The 23,763-nt window shown below is 57.5% G+C and overlaps 1 protein-coding gene across 5 annotated transcripts in view; it reads left to right on the plus strand.

Annotated features, from left to right (window-relative positions):
• Window positions 1-23,763, plus strand: part of TECPR1 (tectonin beta-propeller repeat containing 1) — a 41,089-nt gene that overhangs the window by 12,037 nt on the left and 5,289 nt on the right. For 4 of the 5 annotated variants that reach the window (XM_030933086.1, XM_010388462.2, XM_030933087.1 and 1 more), the window contains 17 exons: window positions 1,612-1,786; window positions 1,905-2,005; window positions 4,682-4,783; window positions 7,407-7,552; window positions 10,465-10,955; window positions 11,404-11,549; window positions 12,432-12,587; window positions 12,867-13,016; window positions 13,117-13,274; window positions 15,078-15,205; window positions 16,130-16,232; window positions 19,161-19,257; window positions 19,383-19,462; window positions 20,536-20,592; window positions 21,063-21,243; window positions 21,695-21,830; window positions 22,441-22,533. In XM_030933086.1, the coding sequence (XP_030788946.1) occupies window positions 1,612-1,786; window positions 1,905-2,005; window positions 4,682-4,783; window positions 7,407-7,552; window positions 10,465-10,955; window positions 11,404-11,549; window positions 12,432-12,587; window positions 12,867-13,016; window positions 13,117-13,274; window positions 15,078-15,205; window positions 16,130-16,232; window positions 19,161-19,257; window positions 19,383-19,462; window positions 20,536-20,592; window positions 21,063-21,243; window positions 21,695-21,830; window positions 22,441-22,533 (2,500 nt within the window). The remainder of the gene's footprint in view (window positions 1-1,611; window positions 1,787-1,904; window positions 2,006-4,681; window positions 4,784-7,406; window positions 7,553-10,464; window positions 10,956-11,403; window positions 11,550-12,431; window positions 12,588-12,866; window positions 13,017-13,116; window positions 13,275-15,077; window positions 15,206-16,129; window positions 16,233-19,160; window positions 19,258-19,382; window positions 19,463-20,535; window positions 20,593-21,062; window positions 21,244-21,694; window positions 21,831-22,440; window positions 22,534-23,763) is intronic. The other variant, XM_010388471.2, reaches the window with a different exon arrangement.

The following is a 23,763-nucleotide window of genomic DNA, read 5'->3' on the forward strand; positions in this document are numbered from 1 at the left end:
GATGGATGGAAGGTGTGTGCAGATGGACGGATGGGTGAGTGTGCAGATGAATGGATGGATGGGTGGGTACGTGGGTGGGTAGGTGGGTGGTGGATCTGTGGCTCTTTCGAGAGAGACAATCCTGTCTTAGGGAGTTTGTGAACTAAGCAGAGGAATCGAAGCAGCCCCCGAGGGCAGCAAAGGCCCCAAGGGTCCTGAGCTGACGGCGCTGACACTCGAATCACAGCTTTCTGTCGCTCATCAGGATTCTTCAGTCGCTCTCACCATGCACTGACCACAGCTCCTCAATGGGCTTAGCAGTTATCAAAAGTTATGGGTTTTGGGCCGGGCGCGGTGGCTCAAGCCTATAATCCCAGCACTTTGGGAGGCCGAGATGGGCGGATCACGAGGTCAGGAGATCGAGACCATCCTGGCTAACACAGTGAAACCCTGTCTCTACTAAAAATACCAAAAAAAAAAAAAAAAACTAGCCGGGCGAGGTGGCGGGCGCCTATAGTCCCAGCTACTCGGGAGGCTGAGGCAGGAGAATGGCATAAACCCGGGAGGCGGAGCTTGCAGTGAGCTGAGATCTGGCCACTGCACTCCAGCCTGGGCGACAGAGCGAGACTCTGTCTCAAAAAAAAAAAAAAAAAGTTGTGGGTTTTGTCACAGCCCCCCTCTGCGGCCACGTTGGCCTGGTCAAAGGCGAACACAGTTGCTTCCTCAGCCCTGCTGAAGGGCGGTGGTATGGGGCCAGGCAGACTGAGGGAGCTGGCCCGGGACTGAGCCCCTTTCGGGGGGCCATGCCCACCTGGGCGCAAAGAGAGAGAGGGGAGAACAGGGGCCGCAGAGCAGCGTTTGTTTCCCGGAATGTCGGCCGTGAGCCGGTGCTGCCTGCACCACACCTGTGGTCCATGAGAGGCGGCACCAGGACCTGGGCTTCTGTAGACGCTGGGGAGACAGAGGGGCCCTGAAGCCACCTGCTTGCAGAAGGGAGGCTCCCAGGCCTGGTGCTGCAGGGCCCGCTGTAGGGGGATGGTGGCAGGATTGGGAGGCTGGGGTCCCCAGTCTGAAGACAGCCCGATGGGGAGGGTCACTTGCCCTTTCTGGATCACGAAGTGACATGCAGTCTCCCCCAGGTAAAATGAGCCAAACAGTTCGGATGCTCTGAGCCCGTTGCTCCCAGTCTTAACCATTCAGTGAAGGAAGAAAGAACTGACATCTTAGACAGTTTTATGAATGGGGGTTGGAGGTTTTCCCATTTATCCATCGGGACCTCGGCCTCCCCTAGAGCTGGGTGTCGTGAGAGCACATCGCCACAAGGGGGCGTGGGACACACGGACTGGCCGGGGTGGCCGGAGACCCCCGTGCCTGACACTGGAGTCAGGTGGTGGGTGGGTGTCCATGAGTGGGCGGGGTTGGGGGCGTCACCCCCAGCAGATGAATGGAACAAGTGTATCCCCCAGGACCGCCAGAATCCAGGGTTTGCATTTTTTGGCAGGGGTAGGGGGCAGGGAGTGAGATTTGGACGGTCAGGAGACATGAGTCCCACCCCCCACCACGCCGAGACCCCGGTGCTTGGCTGGTGGGAATGAGTTGATGCAGGTGCCATGTCCCTGTCTTGCCTCCCAGGTATGGTACAGAGAGGACGTCAGCCACTCCAACCCCGAAGGGTCCTCCTGGTCCCTGCTGGACACCCCCGGGGAGGTGGTCCAGATCAGCTGTGGGCCCCACGACCTCCTGTGGGCCACACTCTGGGAGGGGCAGGCCCTGGTCCGGGAAGGAATCAACAGGAGCAATCCCAAAGGTGGGCAGCCCAGCCCTCCCGCCCGCACACCCTGTACGGGGGAGAAGGGTGAGGGTCACTTGCTCCCCAGCTGTCCAGGCTGATGGGGACCACTGGGGGTTTCCTGGGGGCCCGGTAGGAAGTTCCTGGTCCGTTGTGGAGCCTCCTGGATCTGAAAACGGGGTCATGCACGTCTCGGTGGGAGTCAACGTGGTCTGGGCTGTCACCAAGGACCAGAAGGTAAGACGGGGATGCTGCATGGGGTCCCTTGAAGGCTGTTTTCTCTTCTTGCAAGTGTGGCCTAAACAGCAGGGCATGTTGGTTCACGCCTGTAATCCCAGCACCTTGGGAGGCCAAGGCCAGAGGATCACTTGAGCCCACGAATTTGAGACCAGCCTGAGCAACATAGCAAGACCCCATCTCTACAAAAAATAGTACAAATTTTAAAATTAGCCAGATGTGGTGGGTGCATGCCTGTGGTCCCAGCGACAAGGGAGGCTGAGGTTGGGGGATCACTTGAGCCCAGGGGTTGGAGACTGCGGTGAGCTGAGATCACGCCACTGTACTCCAGCCTGAGTGACAGAGCCAGACGCTGTCTCAAATTAAAAAAAAAAGAAAAACCCGGGCCAGGTGCAGTGGCTTATGCCTGTAATCCCAGCACTTTGGAAGGCCAAGGTGGGCAGATCGCCTGAGGTCAGGAGTTCGAGACCAGCCTGGCCAACATGGCGAAACCATTTCTCAACTAAAAATACAGAAAATTAGCCGGGCGTGGTGGCGGGCACCTGTAATCCCAGCTACTTGGGAGGCAGGAGAAATGCTTGAACCTGGGAGGCAGAGGTTGCAGTGAGCCGAGATTGCACTACAGCACTCCAGCCTGGGCAACAAGAGAGAGACTCCATCTCAAAAAAGAAAAACCCATTAGAATAAATCCGGCACCAGCCGAGCACCATGCAGTTTGTTGCTAAAATCGTTGCCAATCTCCAGGACGTTTGGTGCCGTAAAATCCTCCTCCACCCACACCCTGGTACCCAAATGCAGCAACTGAGAGTGTCACCTAATAGGCTGCAACATTTCGAAGAATCAGAAGCAAATTTCCGGCTGGGCGCGGTGGCTCACGCCTGTAATCCCAGCACTTTGGGAGGCCAAGACGGGCGGATCACGAGGTCAGGAGATCGAGACCATCCTGGCTAACATGGTGAAACCCCGTCTCTACTAAAAAATACAAAAAAGTAGCCGGGCGAGGTGGCGGGCGCCTGTAGTCCCAGCTACTCGGGAGGCTGAGGCAGGAGAATGGCGTAAACCCGGGAGGCGGAGCTTGCAGTGAGCTGAGATCCGGCCACTGCACTCCAGGCCGGGCGACAGAGCGAGACTCCGTCTCAAAAAAAAAATACAAAAAAGTAGCCGGGCGAGGTGGCGGGCGCCTGTAGTCCCAGCTACTTGGGAGGCTGAGGCAGGAGAATGGCGTAAACCCGGGAGGCGGAGCTTGCAGTGAGCTGAGATCCGGCCACTGCACTCCAGCCTGGGCGACAGAGCAAGACTCCGTCTCAAAAAAAAAAAAAAAAAAAAAAAAAAAAAAAGAAGCAAATTTCCTGAAGCCCTTGGTTAACGGAGCGCCTCCCCTTCCTCTAGTCAGTGCGTGTATTTTGCATCTTATCAGCGGCAAGTCCAATAAAACCAGCCAATTTCCGACCACTCATGGGGTTTTTCTAACTGCTTGTCAAGGGGGTTTCCCTGGCCCGGGGAATGGACGGCCCACACGTCTGCATCTGTATCTCCAGTGCTGAAGTTTCCAGAGTCTGAGGCCACTCCCAGCCCACAAAAATACAGACCAGACTGTCCCCCACATTGGGTCCTGGTCACCCCACTTCCCAGGGAGCACAACTTCCAAATCCCTCATATAGCAACGTGCCACTTTCTTTGGATTACATGGGCAAAATTGGATTTCTTTTTTTTATTTTTTAATTTGAGACAGAGTCTCATTCTGTTGCCCAGGCTGGGGTGCCGTGGCACAATCTCAGCTCACTGTAACCTCCACCTCCTGGATTCAAACGATTCTCCTGCCATAGCCTCCCAAGTAGCTGGGATTCCAAGCGTGCACCACCACACACCCGACTAGTATTTGTAGTATTTTTTAGTAGAGGCAGGATTTCGCCATGTGTTCAGGCTGATCTCAAACTCCTGACCTCAGGTGATCCACCCGCCTCGGCCTCCCAAAGTGCTGGGATTACAGCCGTGGGCCACCGTGCCCGGCAGCATCTCAGGAATTCTAATAGCACAAGGTCTCCAGTAGGTCTGAGACTAACGGGGCCTCCCAGGCCACCGTGGAGAATGTATCAGAACAGCCCGGATGGAATGCCGGGCGGCAGGGTGGAGCATGACCAGCGGCTAAATCACAGAGCCACAGGTAGTCTGGGAAAATCTAGTGGGAGTGTGTGTATTTTTACACGTTGACATGAAAATACTTCGCTTTAATTTTGAGTATTTCTTGAAGTACTAAGAATAGACCCAAGATAGGGGTCTCATGTTTTCTAAGAATGAGCTTTTTAAAAACTAGTTTTCCTAAATAACATTATTAAGGCCGTTGTCTTTCACAGGGACCGACTCAATTCAAATAAAGCAGCCTTTTCCAAGCGTTAGGCTGGAGAATGGGCAGGCAGCTGCCAGGACACGTGTGGCTGAGGCCAGGACACCCTCAGCCCTCGTGGGACAGAGCCAGGCGCAGGAGATGCGGCCGGGGTGTGGGAAGAGGGACGTGGATCGTGGATAGGGGCTTCCTTGCTAAATGATGTGCGACTGCTCATTTGTGACATGAACCAAAGGATCAAATTATTCACTTGTTCTCCCCGAGGCTTAAACAAATGAACCGTCTGTCTCCCTGGCCCTCCAGGAAAGCACGTTTATTTCTGACTCCCCCAGGTGTGGTTCCGAAGAGGCGTCAACTCTCACAATCCCTGCGGCACCAGCTGGATTGAGATGGTTGGTGAGATGCTGATGGTGAACGTGGGAATGAATGACCAGGTGTGCACGGGGGTCCGCAGCCCCTGAACAGCAGGGGTCTCAGGATGGAGGTTCCTCATGCCACAAAATAGCGCAGTGACCCCTTCCCACTGTAGGGGCTCATGATGGCCGTACAGCGGGGGTCCTGGCACCTCTGCACGCTCTCAGCCCACGAGGATTCCCAGGGGCTGGTTCTGTCAGGGTCCTGGGGCCCTCGCTCAGGTCAGTTTCCTAAGGCCTCAGAGTCATGAGCACAGATCTGGCCTGAGAGGTGGCAGGAAGGGGTTCCTGGAGACTGGAAGGTTTCCTTGAGAAATGTTTAGGTGAAATCAGGTGCGATGGTCACCAAGTGAAGGATGAAGCTGACCCCTAACGTGGACTCCGAGGACGGAGCTTCTCTCCTTTTTTTTTTTTTTTTTTTTTTTGTTTTGAGACAGAATCTTGCTCTATCGCCCAGGCTGGAGTGCAGTGGCACCATGACGGCTCACTGCAATCTCCGCCTCACGGGTTCAAGTGATTCTCCTGCCTCAGCCTCACGAGTACCTGGGATTACAGGTGCGCACCACCACATCTGTCTAATTGTTGTATTTTTCTGTAGAGAAAGGGTTTCACCATGCTGGCCAGGCAGGTCTCGAACTCCTGACCTCAAGTGATCTGCCTGCCTCGGCCTCCCAAAGTGCTGGGATTACAGGGATGAGCCACCGCGCCCGGTCAGTGCAGCCTCTCTTAAGAATCACCTGCACAGTTTCACAGTGTGGCCTTCTCAGAGATAATGAGAATTGGGGACTTTTAAGACTCAAAGGGTGGGCTGGGCACCATGGCTCACGCCTGTAATCTCAAAACTTTGGGAGGCCAAGGCGACTGGATCACCTGAGGTCAGGAGTTCAAGACCAGCCTGACCAACATGGTGAAACCCCATCTCTACTAAAAATACAAAAATCAGCCAGGTGTAGTGGCACATGCCTGCAGTCCCAGCTACTCGGGAGGCTGAGGCAGAAGAATCTCTTGAACTCAGGAGGCGGAGGTTGCAGTGAGCCAAGATTGCTCCACTGCACTCCAGCCTGAACAACAGAGCAAGACTCTGTCTCCAAAAAAAAAAAAAAAACACTCAAAGGGTTCAGGCCCTTGCTGTCAAGGAGAGCCCGCCACTCCATTACACTGAGCAAGAAATTCTTTCTGAGGTGCCAGGCTTCCCTCTGCTGCCACGCCCTCCTCCCACCTACCCTGGTGGCACAGCACCCAGAGGCGGGGGGGGGGGGGGTGACAGGCACCTGCTAGTGCACAGTCCGAGGTGACTCAGCTGAGTCTGAGCCGAGCCTACCAGGGCCAAGGGACAGAGATGCTGCAGCCTACCTAGCCAGGCCACCTGAGCCCTTTAGCAAACCTTACTTCTTACCCAAAGGCAGAGAGTAGGATGCCTACCCAGAGACCTTTTCCATGGAAAGTGAGGTCAGAATTAGGGTGGTTACTTTGCATCTTAAAAAAAAACACCACGGCTAGGTGTGGTGGCTCACACATGTAAATCCCAGCACTTTAGGAGGCTGAGGTGGGAGGATCACTTGAACCTAGGAGTTTCAGACCAACCTGGACAATATAGTGAGACCCCATCTCTACAAAAATTAAAAAGTTAGCCAATTGTGGTGGTGTGCACCTGTAGTCCCAACTACTCAGGAGGCCAAAGCAGGAGGATTGCTTGAGCCCAGGGGGTCGAGGCTGCAATGAACCACGATTGTGCCACTGCACTCCAGCCTGGGTGACAGAGTGAGATCCTGTCTCTAAAAAAAACCAAAAACATTCCGGGAGCGGTGTCTCACGGCCGTAATCCCAGCGCTTTGGGAGGCCGAAGCGGGTGGATCACCTGAGGTCAGGAGTTTGAGACCAGCCTGACCAACATGGTGAAACCTCATCTCTACTAAAAATACAAAACTTAGCTGGGCGTGGTAGCACGTGACTGTAATCCCAGCTACTCTGGAGGCTGAGGCAGGAGAATCGGTTGAATCTGGGAGGCGGAGGTTACAGTGAGCTGAATCACGCCACTGCACTCCAGCCTGGCGACAGAGCAAGACTCCATCTAAAAAAACAAACAAACAAACAAACAAAAAAAGCCTTAGCTGGGTGTGGTGATGGGAGCCTGTAATCCCAGCTACTTGGGAGGCTGAGGCAGGAGAATCACTTGAGCCCTGGAGGCAGAGGTTTCAGTGAGCCGAGGTTGCGCCACTGCACTCCAGCCTGGGCAACAGAGCAAGACTCTGTCTCAACAACAAAAACAAAAGCAACAAAACCAGGACCACCTCTGGGTTCACGGGGGCATCTGCTTCCCACCAGAGGGCACACGCAGGACAGGGAGGCAGGTGAAACTCACTTCCTAATAGAGCGTCCCCCAGCCCGGCCACTTTGCCTGGACCTAGTCACCTTGAAACCCTGGCTCTGCCTGAGGACAGGGTGATGGGACCAGGTCGCAGCTTCTCCTGAGCCCCCTTCCAGCATTTGACTTCTGTGCCCACCACACAGCCCCACCATGGACCTTCCCAGCCCACACACACCTGCATATGGGGGACCCTGCCTGCATTCTGCAACCCCAGGAAGCGAGAAGAGCCCCCGGGCCTGCACCCCGCTTCCTCAGAACAGAGCCTCTCTCTTCCAGGTGTGGGGCATTGGCTGTGAGGACCGAGCTGTGTACTTCCGGCAGGGCGTCACCCCCAGCGAGCTCAGCGGGAAGACCTGGAAGGCCATCGTCGTGGCCCGAGAGTGTGACCGGTCACACTCCGGCAGCTCGTCTAGCCTCCTCAGGTGACCAGGGACGGCAGGCTGTGCAGGAGCCAGGCTGGGACGGGCTGTCTGAGCCTAGGTGGTCACGTCCAGAAAACTCTGCCACCTGCCCCACTGGGTCCCGGGACTTGTCCCAGGCAGGAGAAAATGGGTCTTCACTCACAAGAGCCACAAGAGCCGAAGCCCTCCTGCCTCGGTCCCACAGAGAGGGGGTCCTGGGGGCAGCCCGGGGTGGCCGCTGGGGTTGTTACACACACTCTGGGCTGCTGGTGGTGGCACTGGGAGCAGGGTTAGGCTGGGCCGTCGTGAGGGAGGTGAGGCTCGACCCTGACGTGGGTTGCCCCATTGGGTCCAAAGGCTGAAGATCTGGGTCAGAAACAGTTCTCTGCGATAGAAGTAAGGACCCCTCTGTCCAGGGGAAACAAGGACGAGACACAGGGTCTCTGCCTAGCCTGCAGCAGTGGTCTCAGACTCAGGCACCGGGGTTGCCTGGAGGGTTTGTTCAGACTTTGATCTCCGGGTCTCACCCCGAGTTTCTGTTGGAGACTTAGTATTTCTCACCAGCCCCTGGGTGATGCCGCTGCAGTTCTGGGGCCGCACCTGGGGGTCCGTGGGTCTAAAGAGCGTGGACAAGCCCCAGCTCTGCCCACCGGCCGTGAGAGCACAGGCAGGCGACTCCGTGGATGAGCTGGGGACAGCTCAGCTCTGCAGTGGCAGTGTTCACATCACGGGCGTGGATGGAAATGGCGCTCAGGGCCGGGGCTCTGCAGCCGTCCACGTTCCCACCTGTAGCTGTGACCCTCCCCAGCCCCTGATCCATACCCCTCTGTGCCCTGAGCCTGGTGGTCGCCACCCTGCTGTGCTGTCAGCCCAGAGGGTCAGGGAGGATGGCCAGGGCAGGCGTTTGCTCGTGTGTCACCTGAGGGTTTAGTCTGCTCAGATGGTAGGTGGCTATTTGTTTTGTTTTGAGACAGTCTCACTGTGTCATCCAGGCTAGAGTGCAGTGGCGTGATCATGGCTCACTGCAGCCTCAAACTCCTGGACCCAAGTGATCCTCCCACCTCAGCCTCCCAAGTAGCTGGGATTACAGGTGTTCACCACCACACCTGGCTAATTCTTGTATTTTTAGTAGAGATGGAGTTTCACCATGTTGGCCAGGCTGGTCTTGAACTCCTGACCTCAAGTGACTCTCCCACCTCTGTCTTGCAAAGTGCTGGGATTACAGGCGTGAGCCACCACACCGGGCCAGCTGGTAGTTCTTTTTTTTGCTTGTTTGTTTTTTGTTTTGTTTTGAGACGGATTCTCGCTCTGTTGCCCAGGCTGGAGTGCTGTGGCACGATCTCAGCTCACTGCAAGCTCCGCCTCCCGGGTTCACGCCATTCTCCTGCCTCAGCCTCCCGAGTAGCTGGGACTACAGACGCCCACCACCACGCCCGGCTAGTTTTTTGTATTTTTTAGTAGAGACGGGGTTTCACCGTGTCAGCCAGGATGGTCTCGATCTCCTGACCTCGTGATCTGCCTGTCTCGGCCTCCCAAAGTGCTGGGATTACAGGCTTGAGCCACTGCGCCCGGCCACCAGCTGGTAATTCTTAAACTGGAAAGTACATGAGAATCAGCTGAGAAGCTTCAAAAACTACAGATGCCAAATCTTTATAACTTTGAGGTTAGCAGTGGCTTCTTAGACATGACACCAAAAGCCTAGGCAATGAGGAAATACAGATAAATTGGACTTCATCAAAATTAAAAACTTTTGTGAATCAAAGGACATTATCAAGAGAGTGAAAAGTCAATGGAAGAAAGGCAAGGCTGGGTGCAGTAGCTCACACCTGCGATCCCAGCACTTTGGGAGGCCAAAGCGGGAGGGTCGCTTGAGCCCAGGAATTCAAGGTCAGCCTGGACAACATAGTGAGACCCCATCTCTGCAAGAAGTTTTTAAAAAAATTATCTGGGTGTAGTGGCATGTGCCTGTAGACGAGGCAGAGGTGGGAGGATCCCGTGAGCCCAGGAGGTCGAGGCTGCAATGAGCTATGGTCACTTCACTACCCTCCAGCCTGGGTGACAGAGAAAGACTCTGTCTCAAAAAAAAAAAAAAAAAAAGCAATAACAAATGCTAGTGAGAACATGGAGAAATTGGAACCGTCCTACACTGCCGGTAGGAATGTGAAATGGTACAGCCACTGTGGAGAACAATTTAGCAATTCCTGAAGACGTGAAACCCCGAACTGCCATGTGAGCCAGCACATCCACTGCTGGGTGTACACCCAAGAGACTTGAAAACACATGTTTTAGTCCATTTTGTGTTGCTATAAGGGAATCCTGAGGCTGGGTCTTTTATAAAGAAAAAAGGTTTATGGTCAGGCATGGTGGCTGAAGCCTGTAATCCCAACACTTTGGGAGACCGAGGCCAGCGGATTACTTGATGTCAGCGGATCACTTGAGGTCAGCGGATCACTTGAGGTCAGGAGTTCAAGACCAGCTTGGCCAACATGGTGAAACCCCATCTCTACTAAAAATACAAAAATCAGCCAGGCGTGGTGGTGCATGCCTGTAATCTGTCAGCTACTCAGGAGGCAGAGGTAGGAGAATCTTTTGAACCTGGGAGGTGGAGGTTGCAGTGAGCCAAGTTTGCACCACCACACCGCAGCCTGGGTGACAGTGAGACTCCGTCTCAAAAAAAAAAAAAAAAAAAAAACTAATTCCAGATCTTCACCCTCAGATATGTCGATGTGATTGGTCTGCAGGGTGGTCCAGGTGTCAGCTTTCTGGAAGCAGGTGCTGATGGATATCTTGCACAGAGGAAGAGACAGTTCAGAGAGGTTCTGACTTGCCCAAGTTTCCACAGGCAGTCATGGTGGAGCACGCTGGACAGGGCTTGCCTGATAGCACCTGTTCCCCTGCAAGGGAGTGACAGGTCTGCCCTGATTTGTCCCTAGTGCCGGCTGCTTCTTCGGTGACGAGGTGAGGGGCAGTGGCGAATCTGCCCCCAGCGATACCGATGCCTCCTCAGAAGTCGAGAGACCGGGGCCTGGCCAGCCTCTCCCTGCAGAGCCTCTAGACGATTCCAAGAATCCCACGGGGAGCTCAGCCTCGGGCCCAGGGGCTGGCAGGACTGCAGAAGATACTGCGGAGGATGCCTGCCCAGCCGAGGGCAGTGGAGAGGCCGGACCCGACACACACCCCGGCCCCGCCCCCACCCCGGCCGAGCTGCCCTGGACCAATATTGACCTCAAGGAGCCCAAGAAAGTGCCCAGCCACTCGGCCGCTGGCTTCCCCGAGACCACCAGCCTCTCCTCGCTGGGGCTCCTCCCGCTGGGCTTGGAGGAGCCGTACGGCGTGGATGACCACCCGCTGTGGGCCTGGGTATCGGGAGGCGGCTGCGTGGTGGAGGCATGTGCCATGCCCAGGTGGTTCACTGTCCAAGCGGGTAAGGGCTCCTGCAGGGCCTGGGGGCAACCACATGGCCAGGTGCCCTGGGGGTGTGGGGTGTGGGAGGAGGCCGGGGTTGGGGGGCTCGGGCAGGCCTGCTGTCCTCCCTGGATGCCTCACTGTGCTCAGCAGCCCTGAGCCAGACGTTGGGCTCCTCTGTGGCCTCCAGAGACCAGCCTGAGGCTGTCAGGACCTGGAAGCACAGTGGCCAATGCCTCTTCCGCTGTCTGCAGCCCGTCCCCTGTGCTAGCAGTGGTGGCCGCTTTCCAGGCTGAATTACTGGGGGAGAGCAACTTATCCATCAGGGCGAAGGGTGGAAGGAGGCTTAACAGAGAGCATAGCTTTTGACCTAGAAAGGGCTGATTTGGTGGAGGGGAGCGCCGTGGATTCCTGCCCAGCTGCAGGCAGGACGGTGCCCCGGCCCTGAAGCTCTGCCTGCCCCACAGGCCTGTCTCCCTCGGTGCAGACGCTGTCCCTGTCCATCACGCCGGCCCAGACCGCCGCCTGGAGGAAGCAGATCTTCCAGCAGCTCACAGAAAGAACCAAGCGGGAGCTGGAGAACTTCAGACACTACGAGCAGGCTGTGGAGCAGGTGGGCACCCCGGTGGCCGCGCACACATTTTTTTTTTTTTCCAACAATCATTCATTGAGCGCCTGCTGTGTACCAGCTCTGAGAGAAACAGATGGATGCTTCCATCCTGCTGTCCATCCGTCTCCCACGCAGATGCGGGCATAGAGAAAGGAGCTCAGGGTTCCTTCGTCCATCCTGAAGACTTTGGTTCAGGCCCCGCTGTGTTCCAGGCTCATTGGAGGCCCTGGGGACCCAGAGACGACAGCAACCTCAGAGGGTGGTGGGTGGGGAGGGGAGGGTGGCCAGGGAGGGGAACCACGGCATCCTCTCCCTGCTGGAGGGAACCCCAGGCGCCCAGGGGTGCAGTGTGTGATTGCAAGGAGTTAGCACAGAGGGCGGCCAGAGACCCCACCCCTGGACCGACCCTGCTTCTGCCCCGCTGTCCTATGGCAGAGCCTGGCCCTCGGAGGCTCACAGTCAAGTGTGGGGGTGACAGGGAAGTCACACAGAGTGTGTGACCCTCCTCATTCCAAGGGCCGCTGGACACAAGCAGGCTGTGGTTTGGGTTCTAGCTCGTCGCTGGCTCACTGTGTGACACCAGGACAGGCAGGGAACCTCCCGAGCCTGTTTCCTCATTCAGAAGGCAGGCTGGTAGTGCCCACTCCCTGGCTGTTTGAGAGAGAGGAGGTTGTACAGAACAGCCCTGGCTTTCAACCTGCACCTGTTGGGTGTCCGGCAGCATCACTGTTGTCATTAGCCTGGGGGGAGCTGGGCTGAGAGCTGGGAGTGCCGAGTGGGCCCTACCCCAGCCCTGCCTCCTCCTCTGGGCACCCCCGGCCCCGCTCTCCTCCCCTTGCACCCCGGGCCTGCCTGTGATGGTGTCCCCTGCCCCGGCCTGCGCAGTCAGTGTGGGTGAAGACCGGGACGCTGCAGTGGTGGTGCGACTGGAAGCCCCACAAGTGGGTGGACGTGCGCGTGGCCCTGGAGCAGTTCACGGGGCACGACGGCGCCCGGGACAGCATCCTCTTCATCTACTACGTGGTCCATGAGGAGAAGAAGGTGCCCGCAGGTCCCACGGAAGATGGAGCCAGGGAGGGGACACAGGGCTGGGGTGCCAGGGGAGGGGTACAGAAATGGGGGTGCCCAGGGGAGGGGGTAAAGAAATGAAGTACCAAGGGAGGGGCAGAGCTGGGGGTACCCAGGGGAAGGGGCAGGGCCGGGGTGCCAGGAGAGAGGGTGTCCGAGGGCAGGGTCCCAGGGTGAAGCACAGTGAGGGTCGCCCTCCAGAGGCCTCCTGCCCTGGGTGACAGCCCTGCCGGGCGCCTGCTCTGTGAACAGTACACCCACATATTCCTGAACGAGGTGGTGGCACTGGTCCCAGTGCTGAATGAGACCAAGCACTCCTTTGCCCTGTACACCCCCGAGCGGACACGGCAGAGGTGGCCAGTGCGTCTGGCTGCCGCCACCGAGCAGGACATGAATGACTGGGTGAGTGGGCGATGGTCCCCTTGGGCCGGGGGAAGGGACAGCCACGGTGGGGCGGCCTGGCCTGGCCTGCTCAGCAGTGACCAGTGTTGTGCCATGCCAGCTCGCCCTGCTCAGCCTGTCCTGCTGCGAGAGCCGGAAGGTGCAGGGCCGCCCGTCCCCACAGGCCATCTGGTCCATCACCTGCAAGGGGGACATCTTCGTGAGCGAGCCCAGCCCCGACCTGGAGGCCCATGAGCACCCCCTGCCCTGCGACCAGATGTGAGTGGGCTGCACTCCGGGTGGGGCCTGGGGCCTGGCCTCACCCAGAGCTCATGGTTACAGAAGCGGGGGTCCAGAAGACTGGAGTCCATGCAGGGCCAAGCTTCTCGCTGACCAGCCAGAAGCACAGCTACTGGTTCCCAGGCCCCCAAGTCCCCTGGGCCTGTCCAAAGACCCCAAGAGGGGGAACCAGAAGCCCCACTGGGCCCAGGGTGGGTCAGTGCCGCCCAGGAGCCTCTGAGCTTCGGGAGGAATGTGGAGTGTGGGTGAGGGGCGCAGTTCTCCATCCCAGGGGGCTTCCAGGCCCTGGCAAAGCAGCCACATCTCTCCACCTGCCCAGGGCACAGACCCGGTGCTCAGCCACCTCCAGCTCCAGCTGAGGCCCTGCTGCAGGGGCCATCCGGGGCCTGGGGGCAGAGAGGAGAGAACTACTGGGGGAGGAGAGTTTGGGGGCATAGTCAAGGCAGAGCTGGTGGGGTTTGAAGTCCAGCGGGAGTGGGCGGAGAGAGGACTTGATGTTTGGCACTGGGAAGTGCCCGTGGAGACAGGACCTGGGGGACTCAGGGTAGCCAGGTTGGAGTCGGGTGAGGGCAGGGCTGGACGCACAAGCCTAGGAGGCATTGTTCTGTTGGGGACATTGACAGCCACAAGGCGGGGCTAGGCAGGTTGGCTCACACCTACAGTCTCGTCACTTGGGGAGGCTGAGGTAGGAGGATCACTTGAGGTCAGAAGTTCAAGACCAGCCTGGGCAACATAGCCAGACTCATCTCTACCAAAAAAAAAAAAAAATCAAAAAATTAGCAAGTCATGGTATCATGCACCTGTGGTCCCAGCTACTTGCAGGGCTGAGGTGGGAGGATCACTTGAGCCTAGGAGTTCTAGGCTTCAGTGAGGTGTGATCACACCCCACACCATGGCACTCCAGCCTGGGCAACACAGTGAGACCCTGTCTCAGAAAAAAAAAAAAAAAAAGCCACAAAGGGGGAACGAGTTTCCCTGGGGGGGGGGGGGGTCTGAGCTGAGTCCTGAGGAGGAGGACCCAGCCATGGACATGGGGGCTATGATTCTGTCCCCTGTGGGACAGAGAGGCTGCCCCAGGGGGTCTCCCCAAGCCGACGAGGTCCTGGGCTTCATGACCTGTGGGCACTGGAGCTGGGGACATAGTGAGCCAGAAGCCCTGGCTGCAGGAGAGGACAGCAATATCCTGTCAGAGGATTCAGACCGCCTCTGGTGACAGTGACAGTGACGGGGCCTCGGCCACAGGAGGCTGACCTGCACCAGCTGCAGCCTGCACTCTGCCCGTCCAGGAGGCCATGCTGTGGTGGCGCCGCCTCCTGCTGACACCCTGGAAGCCCAAGGGCTGTGCTGTCACTCATGCAGAGGATTAGACGTCACGTCTGGCTCTGCTGTGTGACATTCAAGCCTGGCTGCACCTGCCACCGTGGCCAGCCCGTTCCCCCAGGTCCCAGACCCCAAGGGGCCCTGTGAAACACGCCACTGGCCTCATCCCCTCCGTGTCACCGTGGGGATGAGGTGGGTGGGTTCCAGAAGACTCCCAGCCCGTGGAGGGGTCTGACCTGCACAGCCCCAGTGCCAAGACCCTGCACCTCTCGTGGGCTGAATCTCTTTAGTGTTGATTAATATGAACATGGAGGTCAGGCAGGGTGGATGGTCTGTGCTTGGAGACCAAGGAGGGCTGAGAAAATCCCAGAACCACGGGAGGCCATGGAACAAGAGGGCGGCCAGGCAGGGTTGGAAGGTGGGGCCTGAGGGGTTTCCTCCTGCCCTCTCCCATCCTTCCAGGTTCTGGCGGCAGATGGGAGGCCACCTGCGGATGGTGGAGGCCAACAGCCAGGGCGTGGTGTGGGGCATTGGCTATGACCACACGGCCTGGGTGTACACAGGTGGCTATGGAGGTGGCTGCTTCCAAGGTGAGGGCAGCCTGCGGGCCCCCCTGCCCGGAGCCTTCCTGGGCATTCTTTCCTCTAGTCCCCGTCTGGGTTCCCTGCCCAAGGCCAGGGCTACTGTCCCAGTGTTCACACTCGGCTAACAGCTGGCTGACAGGTGACCTTCACCACTGCCAGCCTCCACCCAGGATGGTCCCTGCCAGTACCCCCCCGAGCTGAGGGCCTCGAAGGTTCCAGAGAGGCAGCGGCCAAGGCCCCCCAGCGTGTCCGGCCCCTCAATTTCAGGGCGTTAGGTGGGCTTTTCCTTCAGGGTAGGCACTCGCTGAACTTCTGTGGACCCCCGAATTGTAGGCCAGGGTCCCTCTGTTCCTACTGGAAAACGAAGGCAGAAACGGACACTGAAACGGGGCGTTCCAGGCCACAGCCCACATGCCCCATGGGGGAACAGCTAACCCCAGAGAACTGTGGTCTCTTGACACGTCAGGAACACGTATCCGAGCAGGCTTTCCAGCTTCCCTGTGTGTGAGGCAGGAATGGCCTCTGTCTTCATGTCACAAGTGAGGGAGCCGGGGCTCATGGACGTTACGTTGACTGTCCCAGGTTCCTTTGGTAACACAGAGTGAGCTGGGTGGGCCTCAGGCCTCCCTGGCGCTAAGTAGAGGGCAAGGTGGGAAGAGGTGCTGCAGGGGTGTGGATGGGAGGTTTGATGCACAGTGGGCTGTGCTCATCAAGGTTGCGCAGTCCCAGAATAATCACAGGCCCGGAGGCGAGAAACCCAAGCCAGGCCGGCCCCGTGAGATAAGCTCAACATGACTGTTTGCCCCCCTCCGCTGACCTGGCTCCAGCCCGCCCTCCCAGCCTCTCTGGGAATCTGTGCTTCAGACGGAACGCCAGAGTCCCAAGCAGAGCCCATGTGGCCTCGGTCCCAGCAGCCACCTCTCCCCGCAGGCCTGGCCAGCAGCACCAGTAACATCTACACGCAGTCAGACGTGAAGTGTGTTCACATCTATGAGAACCAGCGCTGGAACCCTGTGACAGGCTACACCAGCAGGTAAGTGGCACAGGTGCCCAGCCAGGATGCCGCCTGGCACAGGCCTTAGTCCTGGCAAAACCAGGACAGCAGCATCCTCCGTAGCGTGGAGTCCAGTAGAGCCTGGCGTCAGGTCCCCAGCAGGGAACTAACCAGATCTTATCGCTCACTGAGATTTCTTTGTCCTTGAATCTTGTTTTTTGGTTTTTTGTTTTGTTTTTGTTTTTGTTTTTGTTTTGATACAGTCTCTCTCTGTCGCCCAGGCTGGAGTGCAGTGGCGCGATCTCAGCTCACTGCAACCTCCGCCTCTTGGGTTCACACAATTCTCCTGCCTCAGCCTCCCGAATAGCTGCGATTACAGGTGCCCGGCACCACGCCTGGCTAATTTTTTGTATTGTTAGTAGAGATGGGGTTTCACCATGTTGGCCAGATTGGTCTTGAACTCTTGACCTCAAGTCATCTGCCCACCTTAGCCTCCCAAAGTGCTGGGGTTATAGGCGTGAGCCACCGCGCCCAGCCGAAAGTCTCTAACTATATTGACAAAGTTTCTACCTCCAATACATGTATGTAATTCCTTCTTAATAAGATTCTGTTCCTGATTCAAGAACCAGAGATAGAAGAAAGAAAGGTTTTGTAATTTTTTTTTTTTTTTTTTCTGAGACAGAGTCTCGCCCTGTCGCCCAGGCTGGAGTGCAGTAGCGTGATCTTGGCTCACTGCAAGCTCCACCTCCCGGGTTCAAGCGATTCTCCTGCCTCAGACTAACAAATAGCTGGGATTACAGGTGTGTTCCACCATGACGGGCTAATTTTTGTATTTTTAGTAGAGACGGGGTTTCACCGTATTGGTCCGGCTGGTCTCGAACTCCTGACCTCATGATCCCCCTGCCTCAGCCTCCCAAAGTGCTGGGATTACAGGCTTGAGCCACCGCACCCGGCTGCCTGGCCTGTACATTTCTATACTGGAGCTTTGACATCTTTTATTAGATGGTATTTCATATGTTTGGACACTATTATAAGTGGCATATTCCAAGTTTTAAATTTCTTTTTTTTTTTAACTTTTTGAGGCTGCCTAAAGAAATGCAGTTCATTTCGTCTCCTGGTTTTCTTTGTTTTTGTTTTGTTTTGTTTTGTTTTTTGAGACAGTCTCACTCTGTCGCCCAGGCTGGAGTGCAGTGGCTTGATCTTGGCTCACTGCAGCCCTTGCCTCCCAGGTTCAAGCCATTCTCCTACCTCAGCCTCCCGAGTAGTTGGGATTACAGGCGCCCGCCACCATACCTGGCTAATTTTTGTATTTTTAGTAGAGACAGGATTTCACCACGTTGGTCAGGCTGGTCTCCAACTCCTGAACTCCCGAGATCCGCCTCAGCCTCCCAAAGTGTTGAGATTACAGGCGTCAGGCGTGAGCCACTGCACCCGGCCTCCGCTTCTGCCTTTTCCAAATTGATGAAATAGACAGTAATAGAAACAACAAACTCTCTGACAACTCTAATCTCACCAGCCAAAGACAGCAACTGCGATTAGCATGTGGGGTGTGGCCTTCCGACCATCCTGTGTGTTGGGGGCAGACGAGGCCAGGCACAGGGAGGTGGCTCCATGGCCTCACCGTTCCGTACCCGGGGTGGACCCAGTGTATCTGACTTGACTCAGCCTTGGACGTCTCGACCATAAGTGACCTTTTCAGCATCCTATGGAACCATTTAAAGGATGTCCCTGTGTGTAAATATTTGTGTGTCTGTGTGTTTACCCCAGTAAATCAGGGGATTTGAGATTTTCTAAGGCGGTTGACACACATTGCCAAAATATTTCCATCCTGAACACCTCCGCCTCGACTGTGGGCATTGTCCACACAGCCTGGCAACACACTTGGATCTCCACCCCCTCCTCACGTCCTCCTCAGTCCTTACGGAGGACAGGGCAGAGCTGTGCACCCACATCTGTCTCAGAGAGGCCCGAAAGGGCCACAGCTGGTCATCACAAATGCGTGCCCCAGCTGTGTTCTCCAGGCATCTCAGCCTCACAGCCGCCCCCAAAACCGCCCCATGTGCTGCTTCCCGCTACTCGAGTGTCCTGTCATGACACTAACAAAGTACCACAGACCACATGGTTTGAACAAGAGAAATGTGGCCATGTGTGATGACTCACACCTGTCATCCCTGTGCTTTGGGAGGTGAGATCAGCCTGGGCAACAAAGCAAGACTCCATCTCTACAGGACATTTAAAAATAAATTAGCCAGGTGTGGTGGCACGTGTCTGTAGTTCCAGCTACTCAGGAGGCTGAGTTGGGAGGATCACTTGAGCCCAGGAATTTGAGTCGGCAATAAGCTATGATCATACCCCTGCACTCCAGCCTGGGTGACAGAGCGACAGCTGTGGAAGGAAGGGAAGGGAAGGGAGGTGAGGGGAGGGGGGGAAGGGGGGAGGGGAGGCGGGGAAGGAGAAAGAAAGTCTTCTCTCCTCTATGCATGTCTCTGTGTCCAAATTTCCCCCCACCCCTGCTTTTTTTTTGAGATGAAGTCTTGCTCTGTTGCCAGGCTGGAGTGCAGTGGTGCAATCTCGGCTCACTGCACCCTCCGCCTCCCAGGTTCAAGCGATTCCCCTGCCTCAGCCTCCAAAGTAGCTGGGACTACAGGCATCCATCACCACGCCTGGCTAATTTTTTATATTTTAATGGAGACGGGGTTTCACCGTGTTGACCAGGCTGGTGTCGAATTCCTGACCTCGGGTGATTCCCCTGCCTCAGCCTCCCAAAGTGCTGGGATTACAGGCATGAGCCGCCGTGCCCAGCAGGCTGTCACCTCTTAGGAGTGCGAGCATCTGGAGGCGGCTGGCTCTGAGACTGGAGCTCGGTGCTTCCCTGCGGGGCTGCCACCAAGGGTGTTATGGGGGTGTCTGAGCGAGCTGGTTGGTTCCCCAGCCTCCCTCGTCACCCGCCCTGTCGTCCTGTCGCAGGGGTCTGCCTACGGACCGGTACATGTGGAGCGATGCCTCGGGGCTGCAGGAGTGCACCAAGGCTGGCACGAAACCCCCGTCCCTGCAGTGGGCCTGGGTGAGGCCCCGCTGCCCCCTAGGGAGTTGGGAATCCGCCCTCCCACCCCTCCTTGCCCCTCCTCGAGTGTTCTGACTGCCCTCTGGATTTGGGGGGTCCCATCCTCACTGACCCACTCCTCCCAGGTTTCTGACTGGTTCGTGGATTTCAGCGTCCCAGGGGGCACGGACCAGGAGGGGTGGCAGTACGCCAGCGACTTCCCTGCGTAAGCCTCTCCCTGCACAGGGCCTTCGGGCCAGGTCCTGAGCGTCAGGACCCTGCAGTGTGTGGCCTCCGTCCTCACTGCTCTTCCAGGTTGAACCCTGCACCCTAGGCCTGGCCAAGGAGCAGACCCCTGGTGCCAGCCCTGCTACTGGAGGGGGAGGGGCCAGCGGAGGGGCTGGGAGGGGCCTAGGAGAATGTTCCCTGCACACATGGCACCTCTGGCCTCTGTGCGTGGCACGGGTAGGAGCGCCATTGCTCCCCAATGCCACCTTCATCCCTGCTGTGCCAGGCACGGGCTCTGGGAGGGTCAGATGGTGGCACCCGGGACACCAGACTGAGGGGCTTGAGGAGGGTGAGTGGCCTCGACGGTCTCAGCTCTTGGGGGCTTTGAGCCAGGCCCTGAGTGATGGGGGGTTCAACACGAGATGTCAGTTGAAGGGGCAGCGTGAGCCCCTCAGAGAGATGCAGTCCCCGTCCCGAGGCCCTGGACCCTGGTGGCGCAGGTGCACGGTGTGGGCAGACCCTTCATGGCACAGTCTCAGCCTGTTGGAAGATGCAGCCAGGACAGCCTGAGCTGGGGCCCAGAGCCAGGTGGCTTCTGAGCAGACCAGGACCATCCGTTGGCCACAGCCAGGCCTCCTGGACCACCCTCCCCTCAGCCTCGGGCCTCATCCTGACCAAGAACTCTTGCTCCCCAAAAGGGCTCTGATGGGGCCTGGGGAGGGGAGGGCTGAGTCCCCTTAGCCTGACCCCTGACAGGTGACTGCTATGCTCCAGCCCCAGAGAGGACCGGACCCCCTTCCCCAGGGAGCCTTCAGCGCCTGGGAGGCCCCAACCCCCGGGAGGCCCTCCCTGCAGGTCCCTGGGGCTGCACTCAGCCCTGACCCTGCCGGGGCAGCCAGGAACCGTCTCCCAAGAGCCACGCGTGGTGACACCTCCTCCTCTGAACCCCGTCCATGGCTTTCACCCAGTCCCCATGCCCTGTAACGGGTAGAATAAGAATGTTTACATGCACGGTCCCTTTCCAGAAACTTCCACGAAGTGGCCCTGATTTCATCTTCTTCCTCCTTGCAGCTCATACCATGGGTCCAAAACGATGAAGGATTTTGTGAGGAGGAGGTGCTGGGCCAGGTGAGGCAGGGCTGCAGGGTGACCGTCACGGTCAGACTCCTGGAGGAGCCGGTCCTGAGGGAGCTCTGGTTCCCTGCACCCCGGGCCACATCTGGCCTCTGACCTCAGTCCCAAGGGAAGAAGCAGTGGGGAGTAGGGTGAAGAGGGAAGCCGAATCTAAGTAAATGTCAGCCAGGAAATGCCCGCAGGCTCCCAGTGCTCTCTGGTTTCAGAAGAGTTTGTTTTCATGAACAAATAAGAGAAATGTCACTGGCAGGCTCCACCTGTAAGCTGGACAGAGAACGCCGCCTGGCTGGGGGTGGGGGTGGGGTGGGGTGGGGTGGGGTGGGGGTGGGGAGGAGGCCACCTCTGGGCCCCTCTTTCCACCCACCCCGGGGTTGACTGCTTTCCTCCTGGCTCCAGGGGGAGAGGCCCTGGAGCCTGGCGGTCACGTTGGGGTCCCCGGGCTGTGTCTGCTCTCCACTGTACAGAAAATGCAAGCTGGTGACCAGCGGGCCCTGGCTGGAGGTGCCCCCCATCGCCCTCAGGGACGTGTCCATCATCCCGGAGAGCCCGGGTGCGGAGGAGAGCGGGCACAGCATTGCCCTCTGGGCCATCAGTGACAAGGGGGATGTGCTGTGCCGCCTGGGCGTGTCGGCGCTCAACCCCGCGGTGAGTGCCAGGGCCAGATTCTTCCTTCCTCTGGAGTCCGGCTGGGCTGGGACCCTGCTCAGGACAAGCCCCTAGGACCAGTGGACACTGTCTGTGGTCCAAGTGGGTCCCTGTGCCCTGGGGCAGTTGGCCCAGGAATGAGGCCAGTGGGGCAGGGGTGACAGAGATGGGCCCAGGGGACACCGTGGTTCTTTGGCACCTGGTCCTTGGTGGTCAGCACCCCGGTGAGGTGCACACGCCCACAGGGGCGATGTCCCTGCTCGCAGGAGGATGAGATGCGCCCAGGATTTCAACAAGCACCGAAATCAGGCCGGGTGGGGCTGTGTGACTCCCGGCTGTCCCCCAGCCACCCGTGCTGCCCAACTGCTAGGCCCATTTCTGCTGGGCCTGGAGGTGGGGCCCTGCGGGTGGGGGCCCTGGTGATCTCAGCACCCCTCCTCGCCGTCCCCAGGGCTCCTCCTGGCTGCACGTTGGCACCGACCAGCCCTTCGCCTCCATCTCCATCGGGGCCTGCTACCAGGTGTGGGCCGTGGCAAGGGACGGCTCCGCCTTCTACCGGGGCTCCGTGTACCCCTCGCAGCCGGCCGGTGAGTGCCGCACCCCAGGAGCCCCTACAGTGCTCACCTTCCGTCCAAGCTGACGTTTGCTGAACATCCCCTCTGGGCCAGGGTTCCCCAGAAGCCGTGTCCCCCTCCCACTGGGACTGACTGGGAGGTGGTCACCCTGGCGATGGGGCAGCTGGAGCCAGGCCTGCCTGGCCCTTCCCAGGGTGGCCCCTGTGTCTTGGCCCTGCAGGGTCTACTCCACAGTGACCACTCTGGTGGCTGCCTGGGAGGACGGCCTGTGCTGGCTTGTTTTTCTCCAGATGTCCAGTGTCCAACATGGGGACGCTGGTACTCAGCTGCCCTCCACACAGGGATGGGTTGGGGGGCAGCCCCTGAGGCTGGGTCTCCACCATGAGCTGCCCTGGAAGGCTTTGTGTTGCGCTGGTGAGATGAGTCCATCAGAGCCCGCCACGGCTTCCAGAGCCCCAGGCATGGTGCTGGGTGGATGGCAGCGCACGGCTCAGCTCTGTGTGGCCCACAGCTGACACCAGGCTACACATCCGAGAGGCAGCTGGGGACCGAGGCCCTCAGCCCCACCTGGCCCACATGAGCAGGAGGTAGCCACATGCCTGAGTCAGCCTCCCCTTCTCAGGTGACTGCTGGTACCACATCCCGTCCCCGCCGAGACAGAGGCTGAAGCAGGTGTCCGTGGGGCAGACGTCGGTGTACGCCCTGGATGAGAACGGCAAGTTGCTTTTTTTAAAAATGTTTAATGTTTTGGCTGGGCATGGTGGCGCACACCTGTAATCTCAGCACTTTGGGAGGCTGAGGCCAGCGGATCACCTGAGGTCAGGAGTTCGAGACCAGCCTGGCCAACATGGTCAGTGAGACTGTGTCTCAAAAAAAAAAAAAAAAACTTTAATTTTTGTGAGTACAGAGTGGGTGTGTGTATTATGGGGTACATGAGATGTTTTGATACATAATATGGCATGCCATACATAATAATCACAGCAGGGGAAAGGGAGTATCCATCCCCTCAAGCCTTTATGTTACAAACAATCCAATTATACTCTTTTAGTTATTATTATTATTATTTTTTGAGACGGAGTTTCGCTCTTGTCTCTCAGGCTAGAGTGCAGTGGTGCGATCTCCACTCACTGCAGTCTCCACCTACTGGGTTCAAGCGATTCTCCTGCCTCAGCCTCCCAAGTAGCTAGGGTTACAGACACAGGCCACCACACCTGGCTAATTTTTATATTTTTAGTAGAGGTGGTGTTTCACCATGTTGGCCAGGCTGGACTTGAACTCCTGACCTCAGGTGACCCACCCACCTCGGTCTCCCAAAGTGCTGGGATTACAGGCATGAGCTACCACACCTGGCCTTCTTTCAGTTATTTTAAAATGTACCATTAGCCGGGCACAGTGACTCATGCCTGTAATCCCAGCACTTTGGGAGACCGAGGTGGGCAGATCACTTGAGGTCAGGAGTTTGAGACCACCCTGGCCAACTTAGTGAAACCCATCTCTACTAAAACCACAAAAATTAGCCAAGTGTGGTGGCGCATAAGTGCCAGCCTCCCAAAGTGCCTGTAGTCCCAGCTACTCAGGAGGCTGAGGCAGGAGAATCACTTGAACCTGGGAGGAGGAGATTGCAGTGAGCCAAGACATGCCACTGCACTCCAGCCTGGGTGACAGAGCAAGACTCTGTCTCAAAAAATAAAAGTAAAGTAAAAAAATAAAAAATAAAATGTACCATTAAAAAAATCTTTTTTTTTTTAAGATGGAGTTTCACTCTTGTTGCCCAAGCTAGAGTGCAGTGGCGTGATCTCGGCTCACTGCAACCTCCACCTCCCAGGTTCAAGCGATTCTTCTGCCTCAGACTTCCGAGTAGCTGGGATTACAGGTGCCCGCCACCATGCCCAGCTAATTGTTTTGTATTTTTAGTAGAGACGGGGTTTCGCTATGTTGGGCAGGC

Source organism: Rhinopithecus roxellana, chromosome 6, assembly GCF_007565055.1.
Source record: "Rhinopithecus roxellana isolate Shanxi Qingling chromosome 6, ASM756505v1, whole genome shotgun sequence".
NCBI lineage: Eukaryota > Metazoa > Chordata > Mammalia > Primates > Cercopithecidae > Rhinopithecus > Rhinopithecus roxellana.